Source organism: Podarcis pityusensis (assembly GCF_964106645.2).
Source record: "Podarcis pityusensis genome assembly, chromosome: 5".
NCBI classification, from domain to species: Eukaryota; Metazoa; Chordata; class Lepidosauria; order Squamata; family Lacertidae; genus Podarcis; species Podarcis pityusensis.
The window spans coordinates 71,044,264-71,054,077 of record NC_138032.1 but is presented as its reverse complement, the minus strand read 5'-3'; the positions used below and the strand labels follow the sequence as shown (position 1 = coordinate 71,054,077).

At 41.9% G+C, this 9,814-nt stretch overlaps 1 protein-coding gene across 2 annotated transcripts in view; it reads left to right on the top strand.

The window, feature by feature from the left end:
• The first annotated feature begins 2,855 nt into the window (after positions 1-2,855).
• LOC308476813 (prosaposin-like) overlaps positions 2,856-9,814 on the top strand; it is a 41,781-nt gene continuing 34,822 nt past the window's right edge. For both annotated transcript variants that reach the window (XM_081004731.1, XM_081004730.1), the window contains exon 1: positions 2,856-3,015. In XM_081004731.1, the coding sequence (XP_080860857.1) occupies positions 2,955-3,015 (61 nt within the window). In that variant the 5' untranslated portion in view covers positions 2,856-2,954. The remainder of the gene's footprint in view (positions 3,016-9,814) is intronic.

Below are 9,814 nucleotides of genomic sequence, written 5' to 3'. Positions count from 1 at the left end.
TTTGTGCAGCTATGGCTCTTAAGTCTTGAGACCATCATGGAATTCATTAGTGTGTTGCCAGAGTTGTGTTCTCATTAAGTAGATGGCTGATAGCCCATGTAGTTAATACGGAGTGTTGAATTCAGAGCCTATGGAGCAGGCAATACCAGTTGCTACTATGCTTTACTCAACCCAGCTTTACTCAACAGGTGTTCAGGATAGGTGCAACACATTTTTAAAATAAATAAAACTACTTTGGCTGCTTTGGGGTGGGGGGGAATATAAAACTAAAAAGTTGCCACAAGACTGGAAAATCAAGCTGTGTACCTAGTGTGCTTTGACTGATAATTGCAATGCATGAAACTAGCTCCCTAGATGAGGACAGACTTGCCACTCTGTTTTTTGTAGGAAGAGTGTCTGAATGTAAAATTCAGAGGAACCTTGGCAAAGTGGTATTGATAGTGTGGTTTGGAAAAAGTCGTATTTTTTCATTTGGGTTTTGGAAAAGCAGATCATTTTTTTAGTGTTGCCATCTATCATTCTGCAGTGCTGCTGCTATCTTGCACACTGCAGTTATTTGCATGACTAGACATTCTCCTAGATAGTGATAGCGCTAAGTTCAGAATATTTAGCCACAAAATGTCATGTGATAATAGTATGCATAATGACATTTGGTTGAGGACACCTAGTATGTGTGGACAGAGATGGCTCATGAAGCCAGTGATGGTAATCCAAGGCCTAGATTGCAGATGGTGCCATTTTCTAGTTTGTTTGTAGCTTCAATATATTTTTCCAAGTTTCATCCAAGCAGGTCAACTTAAAAGCTGAAGAACAGTACTTGGTGGAGGGGTGAGGACTATCCATTACACTTAGTGCCCCATAACTCTTGAATGCATAGTTTTCTAAACAATTTATTCAAGGTAGAAGATGGTAAATGGAAATTTTAAAATTCAATCTCTTTAGGGTTTTTTCGTTTTAGCGTGTTAAATTTAGGCACACAAGATCTTTGAAACTGTTTAGTATAACAATTGGTTTGGAATGGAGAGCAAACTAATTTTAATGGCAGGAAACTAATTGTTCAAAGTAAGCTGTTGACAATTTTCATGCAGCTTTATTTTATACATCCTAGATGTATTGAGGGCATTGTCTTGATTTTTATCCAACAGATGTTTGTCTGCTCTTTGGCTCCAAGTTCTTGCTACTTGAAAATGAATATACAATTCAAAACAGCTGTTGTGTTTTGTTTTAATCTTACTGCAGATGTTGATGCTGGCATTTGCTTAATGATCTCATGCACTGATATAGGGTGAATATTTGCTGCCTCTTAGTAATGACCTTTCTTCCTTGGAGGTTGTCAGATTTTAATGCAGGGCTGCGTAGTGCAGTTGGAAGTAGACACAATTTTTTTTTTAATTTTGGCTTGAATTTCTAAAATGTGTGGATCTCATAGAAGGTGATTCTGTAATGGACAAGAAGTCTCTCAGAACTGGGATCTTTCTTCTTTTTGTGTGTTCTAACATACTACATGTTTTCGTTCTAGTGGCATAAACCTTTCTACCTTCTAGGTATAAACTGGGGAAAAACAAGAAAATGCTTTAATAAACCACTTTTTCCATTAAAGCTTCTGTAATTCAAAATAAAAGTCTTAACTAAATAAGTCAGCTGTGTGTCTTTTTAAAGAACTGTAACTTTGAAGTTGGTGAGGCCTTGAACGAGGTCCTGATTGAAGGCAACCTAGTAGTGTGCTCCTTAGTGTACTGTAGTAAACTTTGGAAGTTTCTAGGGTTGCCTAAATAAATAAATGTATAATTTTTTAAAAAAGATTTCACCATTCATTGATAAAAGAAACTATTCTAAACAGAAAATAGTAATTAAAAGAGAAAGAAGAGAAAAATACAAAGTCCCCTCACCAATATATCCTGTCTTGTATCCCGTACAGAGAATAATGTACCCTCCCAGCTCTCAATTGGGAGCAAGCTGGTAGACCGTGTAATGCAATATAGAAGCCTTTCCTCCTGCTTCCAAAGGAACTTTGATCCATTGGTGCCTATATTGTGGCTTGGGGGGGGGGGGGGGTGTTTGCTATGGAGCCAAAATGAGTTTAGGAGCAAAAAGCAAGCCCATCTGGCTGCTACCCCCTTTTCCCATATCAGTCTATAGGGACATATGGAGCCATTGGATCCCATGAAGACGAAGAATATGGTTGGGGCCCAATGGGGTGGGGTAAGACCAGAGCCTTGTCTTCCATGGGGGTTAGGCCTCTTTTTCCAACTCCTTTATTTTGCCCCCTGTAGGGTTTGTCCCCCTCTCCATGTAAACTGATGTAATGAAGCAGTGGGGAGAAGAAGAAATGAGGCAGGATTTCCTTTCCTTAGTGCTTTGATTTGGATTTTGAGTGCTTGGGAAACCGCAGATTGGAAGTTGGAAAACCATCATGGCTGGGTTGGACTCTTGCCTTCCAAGCTACCTGATTTGAATCTGGCAAGTTTAAATGACCTCTCACCACCCCTAATTTACATTACCATAGTAATGGGTATATTAAGGTGATTCTGGGAAGAAGAAGAAAAGGCTTCTCTATCCTTAGACTCTTGTAGGAATGTATTTTGATTTTAAAGAGATGTTGGCAGACTCACAACATTGCACAGCTTAGGTGCTTGGGACATAGATTCATAAAAGCACACAGCCTCCTGGCCTTGCAACTTTTAGCTACAGAGGAAGCCACATCTTGTCAGCTGGCAGAGATTAGGCTATTACACAGAAACTGGAGGAGCCTCTCATCTGGGAGTGCTCTGGCTCTTGCAGATCATGTGCATTAATTGCATTAACCTGAGGCTGGGTGTGGCAAATGGTACTTGTGAAACTTCAAGCGTGTGGGTGTTAATTTCTCTCCATCCTGCTGCCTTTCCCAAGATTGCCCATTGCAGACAGGAGGCATTCTCTCTCTTCACCAGAAGGATCCAGTAACACTGAAGAACATGGAGGGCTTATGGAAAGGGTGGGTGCTGCTGATAACACTCTATTTGGCTGCCTACCAAGGTAAGGACAACATTTTTTGTTTAGCTGGGAGACAAGCAGGGCATAGTTTGTATATCCGAACACAAGAGGGGGGGAGAGAGTGGCACCAAACTTATGCTGATGTATAAATAAAACAAGGTAATGGAAAAAGAAAGGAGTAGAGTTGGAAGAGGACCCTAAGGGCAGCCTAGTCCCCAACTCCCAGCGTGCTGTAAGTTTTCCTTCCTCAGAGAAACAACTTATTTGACCATTTGAGTGGAGAAGGCTTTGTAGAACACATGTGTGTTGCTCAAAATGTGTCTCTGGCCAAGAGTGCTGCATAACTCGGATACTTCTATCTCTGTAAACTTGTGCTTTGCTTGCTTAAATGGTTATACCTTAGCAGAAGGTTCTGAGACAGCTGTACTATAGAATTCCCCTGGTTTTATCTTCTCTAAAGATGTGATGGATGTATAAAAGGGGTGATTACATTCCATAGTGTGCAGTGCCCTAGATTGAGCTAGTATAAGAAGCTTCTGGGCTGAGGCTTTTAATATCCTATGAAAGGAACAATCAGTACCAATCGGCCTGATGTATGAAAACCCACAAATATCTACGTATTGTGCTATTGCATGTTTAGATGATCTGTAACTTTGCTCAGAACAACCTTGTTTCAGTTCTCATGGTGAAGCTGCATTTGTCCTATTTCTGTTGTTCTTCGCAGCCCCTTTGCTGTTTTGCAGCAGACCACAACTTCCTCCTCCTTGGCAGTTGAAAGAGAGGGATTGCTTTATTGCAGCAGAGCAGGTTGCACACACTTGACTTTAAGGCAGATAGGTATTTTAATATGGGGAACATATCTGTTTGCTAGCATGTCTGTTCTTGCTAATCCTAATTTCAAAATTGAAAGATACCTTCATCTGAAGTGCCCGTCACTTGCCTTCACTTGAAGGCAGGACTTGCTTGGGTGAGAGGGAAGAAGGGAGAGTTCATATTGGTTCATATTGCAGGCCCTTACCCAATGAAATCCCACCCATTCAATTTATTTCCAACCTTTTACTCCAGCTGAAAAGGCTCCCAGGGCACCTTACAAAGACCAATAATAAAGCACACCTGTGCTTATGTTTGCTATCTAAAAGACGCAGCACAAAAGGAAAAATATCAAGAGGAAGCAGGAAAACCCCAAACCCTGGCACTTGTTAAAAACCAACTAATCTAGAATGAAAACTGTCCTAGGAGAGGAGGCAAAGGTTGCTGGATTTTCAGCACAGCTGATGGTGGCTTTGCTTTCACTCTCCCCCTCTGCTATAGCCTGATTGAACAGTGATTACCAGACAACTTTTTGTGAGGGATCACCTGGTCCCAGATGGGGTTGTCTACGAATAAAGGCAACTTTGTCCCTTGTTGGAAGGCATTTGTCATAAGTACATTGGTATTTGGTGGTTGTTTCCTGCAGCAGACTATGTGAGCAGTCCTCTCACAGCCATGTAGATTTCTCTGGGAGCCCTGATTAGGCTAATATTACTCAATGCACATAAATGTCTGTCCTTAAAAACCTGTCCATCGACACTCCCGTTTTTGAGAAAATGCAGTCACCATACAAATAGGATGTTGTGAAGATGTAGGCCTGGCCTTGAGCTGGTCCTGTCTGATTAGGAGTGTGTCTTAATAGTAATATCCTGCATGGCAAATCACCCTTGGGACAGCTAACTTTTTTAGCTCTCTTAAAAGAGCAGCTACAACCAGAGTACAGAGACAAACTACCAGACCTACTCCCTCTGAATGCTTGAAAAAGGACCTAGATCCTTTCTAGAATGCAAAGAGAAGATTGGCCAGATGGGGCTACCCCGTAAGTGTAGAACCTGTGGCCCTACAGATGTTGCTGGACTGTAGGTCCTGCCACCAGCATGGCTCAATGGTTGGAGGTGATGCAGAGTTGTAGAACAGCAACATTGGTGGAGAGCCACACGTTCCCCATTCCTGGTCTAGACAAACATATTCTATGGTTACCATGCCTTCAGTGGCAGCCAGAGGAGAAGGTTCCCTCTCATGACAACATGGTGGTTCAGCTTTAATCTGGCTGTGAAAAAAATCCACATGCAAGAGCTGTTAAATCCCTTTTCCCATGCTGCTTCCCTGCTGCCACCCTCTTCTGTGCTGCGTAGGCAGAGCATTGTGCAGAGTAGTTTTTCGTGCCTGACTTGCCCTGAGGAAGGCTTGCTGGAAAAGTGTGTGTAGCACAGTCATTCCTAGGATACTCCAAACTATCCAGGGAACGCCCCGACTCCCACATCATTGCACCATATCCAGCCACATTACTTGCAAGCTGGAGGAGACTCATCCCTGCCCCCAGGAGCTTAGCACCAGTCAGTCAAACACAATACCAAATCAGGTGAGATTAAAAGATGAAGGCTGAAACTTATATAATCAAGTGTTCTTGAAAGCATTGACAGTACCACTTAAAAGTAATAGTGTGTGGAACTTCAATCAGAACACGAGATACTGTAGACACTGATGAAAAGCCAGACTGTGAAAGCCCCTTGTTTCAAAAACCGCATGTTTAAGAAGTGCTGGTCTATCACCCCACCTCCCCCCCAAACTGACTCGAGATATCTCATCTGAAAGTATACCCCATATAATTCTTTGGTTGATAAATGGGTAAGGTTTCAAAGGTAGCACATGCTTTGGAACCGAGGATCCATCTTTTATCTATCACCAGTTTTCAGGTATCAACGGCTATATGAGACCTACTAGTGGAGAGGTAAAGCTTTGTGATAGTAGGGGGGCGTTATATTTAGGTCTGTTACACAAGGGGACAGGCCCATTGACAAAGTTTTCTTCTAGAGCTGGGAGTCAAATGCAGCGATGAGCATTTTGGAACTCACCTGGCTAAAGCTTTTCTGTCCGTAACATCTAGCATCTTTATGGTTGCATTATATGTTAGGTTTCATGATGCTTTTAAATTTCACAAATGCAAGCAATGCTGTGGGAGGTAAGGAAGATCATATCTAACAGAAGCCGATGGGAGGCAGTCCAAACTAGCTGAGGCCTGCGAAGGAATAGAAGAGTTCAAATCCTAAAAGTAGTTAAGTGTAATGCAGGAAAAGTAGCAAGAGAACCCATTAAGAAGCTGACTGTAGGCTGTTCTCTTGCAAATGGTTCTTACTACTACAATAGCTTGGCAGCATAAATCATGCTGATGGAGAACTCCATCATACATAATGCATAGAATTTGCTGTCACAGTATGTAATAATCCCTACTGGCTTAAGATGGAATGAAAGTGGGTTAAGCAAATTCATGGAGTGCAGGTTGTATCCATGGCTACTAGCCATGATGATATTTCCAGGTTCCAAGGCAACTGAATACGATTTGCTGGGCAGCTACAGTGAGGGCTAATGGGCTCTTGGTTCTTCTGCCTTTATAGAGTGGGAATCTCAGGCTAAATCATACTTGTGGTGCCCACTCCAGCAAAACTGAGTTCTCTTAAGGCCAAGTTTAATGTGCGTTTTCTGCCGTCTGGCATTGACAGCAGTCTTTTACCCTGGCAATGCATAATATGTAAAATACCTTAAGGTTCAACAATAAAAGGTAAAGCTGATCCTTGACTCAAATTAAGCCCTCTTGTCAGTCTCAGTCAGGCTTCTTCAACATGTTCCGTCCAGATGGCATTGGACTTCAACTTGCATCATATGTGACCGTCAGCCATGTGAGTGGTGGCACTGATGGGAATTGGTTGAGGAGGCATTGGGTCTAAACATTTGGTGCTATTTCAAGGATGCAAAGAAGTTGGCAAACTTGTCTCTAAAATAGATGCAACTGAACAATCTAAAACTATTTTTGTTGAGTCTTATGTTGCCTGATAACAGTGTGACTCTTGTGGCAACTGGCTGATGTCCTACATGGAGAAATTGCCACATGGCCATGTGGAGCTTCTCCTGCCCAGTGGTGGTTTTGTTCTAATTCTAAATGGAACTGTAGTAGGGGAGGCATCACTTGGAAAAGACAGCCAAGGAGAGTTCTGTAGTAACATCAGACTACCCAAGGTGGGGGGCATTGCATGCATCTAACCCTGCCTTTGGCTCCTGGAAAACACCATTGATTCTTGACACATACCCAAGGTCTTGTATATCAGTGCAATGAAGTAGGTATCAGTAGATAGTTGATTGTGTCCTGTGTGAAAGAGAAGTAGATGCTGTGCATTGTGCAAGTTATAACATGCAGCATATAGCCTATCTGATTTGTGCCATTTAGTTGAGTGGAAAAGTATGGAGGTGTTAGAAATCAAGGGAAGCTAGTGGCAGGCATGAACTCGAAAAGCAGAGACCAGGAGACAAGGATGAGAAAACAGGGATAAAGTCCTGTCTTTTGATCACTAGCAGATCTTGTTTGTGTCTTGCGTAGCCACACACCTTTAAGTCAGCATCTTTAAGTCTACTTCCTTAATTGCAATAAACACCCTTAAAAAAAAAATCAGATGAAGAGCCCAGATTGCTGGGTGTCTAATACTTGTTCTACAATGCATACACAGATTCAAATGGAAAATGCCCCTCTCTGGACTGTGAAGCTATAGGAACACTATAGCATAAAATCTCCATGATTTAATGCTTGCTCATTGGCAATGCTTTCTCCAGCTAAAGTAGGCTGGAAGAGCTGTTTAAAGGAATGGAAAAGGAATTTAATCATGGGATGGGTTGCCCAAAGCTGCTCCCTAGGGCTCAACAGCAACCAGATGCTTTGCTTTCCTCCCTTTAAAAAAATACATATTGAATAGCACCCATTGTATAAGACTGAATATTACATATTACTGAAGGTACTTATTGGTGAGGAATGTTTATTATCTCATTCAGTATAATTTTGGGAGCAATGCAAAGAGGAAGGTAAAGCTTTCTTCCTCCCATATATCCTCCCATATATTACACTAAGAACGAAGTCACGCATACATGGCAAATGACTAAAATGAGGATGATTGGCTTGCAGTATGCAACAGCCATCAGAGATCAAATGGCATAGATGAAACTTCGTTTTAGGTCACTGAACTCTTTATTTCAGACATAGTGCTTCCTCTGTGGCTGTTCCTTGGGTGGGATAGATCTATGTCACAATGTAAACCAGTTTGAAATAGCTTTAGCTGTCGTAGTTGGTTCTCTTCCTTTCCTCCCCCGCACTTCACTGAGCAAGAAAAACTATTTTTGTACAGGTGTGGGGTACTCTGAGTTGGAGACCAGTCATGGTTCTTTAGTTAGGAACTCTGGGCCCAAACCACGCTTGATGTTTTATCCTGATACTGGCCTTTGTGTTTAAGATTTTTCTTCCACAAATTTGCAGGCCTGGGGGCTGGGGAATATCTGGACTGCAGAAGGGATGGAAAGAGTTTGCAGCTCCACTACTCCCATGCCTGTTTTGGTTGGGACAGTAACAATTTATGAAGGAAAAAGCTTGCGGTCAATGTCAAACAGCATCAAACATCTATAACTGACAGTGGAATGTAATGGTTTTCAATGTACACTGGAAGCAAGAGAGCTGAGACTCTTGTTATAGTAGTATGGCAATCATTCTGTGGATGAAGGAGAGCAAAGAAATGTGCCAGGCTTTTGTTGTCCAATGATATTTGCTTCTGTTGCAGTTCCTATTTTTCTAGTGCCTCTGTGTTTATAACTCCTTTGAAAAGCCAGCTCCATACCTAGCTAAGAGTGCCAACACTTCCCTCTGCAGCTGTAGGCCCTGTCTCATAACTGGGTGTGTGTTTATATGCTGTCCCAATAGGAGCTGAAATCTGATCTGTATAATTTATGCACAGCCTTCCTTGGTCTTCTATGATTTACTCTTCTGTTGTGGGGGGCATACACCAAGGTATGTACATGTAGGAACCCCCTATTGAGCCCTCCTCTGGTTTTAGCTTGCCTTCACAGCTGTAACAGCTGTCATTATTATCATTTTCTTTAATACAAAAATTAAAAAGGGTACTCTTTTGATGCTAGGTTTTATGGGCAACATCTGATCCTGATGCTTGCCAAGGGTGGACCACACAACGGTTCATCTAACATTATTGTGACTTTGCTAGATATCTGCCGTTACCCTGGAAGAAGTTAAGCCTTGATAAGCTCCGATGAGTAGAAACTTGTGGCTAGACTCCCTGTTCTGCACAGATTCAAGCCATTCTGTAAATGATGTTTTGATGGATCGAAATAAATGGGGTGGGGGAAGTTCTACCAAAGGGTTCTGCCATGTTCTAGAGCACCCTGGCCTTGAAAAAAGCTAAAAATAAAAACCCCACCCACCACCACTACAATGCTGCTGTTTTCTTGTGGTTGTGGCCTTTTGGAACAAGACGTTGACCAACATTTAACTAGAAACACTAACCCATAATGGCAGGGTTCCATGTATGTTGCTGCTACATGGAATGAAGGGATGCATCTGTAGACAATGACTTGGCCCAGTAAACGGAAAACATCAACCAATGCTGAAAAAGAACCAACAATTATTATCCATGTCTCCAAGATCTAGCTATCTCATATTTACAGTGCGTGTAGTAGTATTTGTAAACTGCTCTCAGGTTTTATTACAATCAAGTTGCTATATATATTCTGAGAAATAAACAAACAGTTCAGTCTTCCAAGGAATAGTTGGATGGGACTACTACTCCAATTTGCATAGTTCTTTGAACTTTTCTCTTCTTACTATTGCACTACTGGTGGTGGGGTAAGTGTATATCCAGGCAACCAATATGCTTCTGACCTTTTCGTTCGCTGACAATTTTGCTGCTTAGAATAAATCTGTAAAATGGACCACTGTGTTTCACTTTTACATGCAGTTCTGCTGTCACTGAGCACTGCCTTTTGA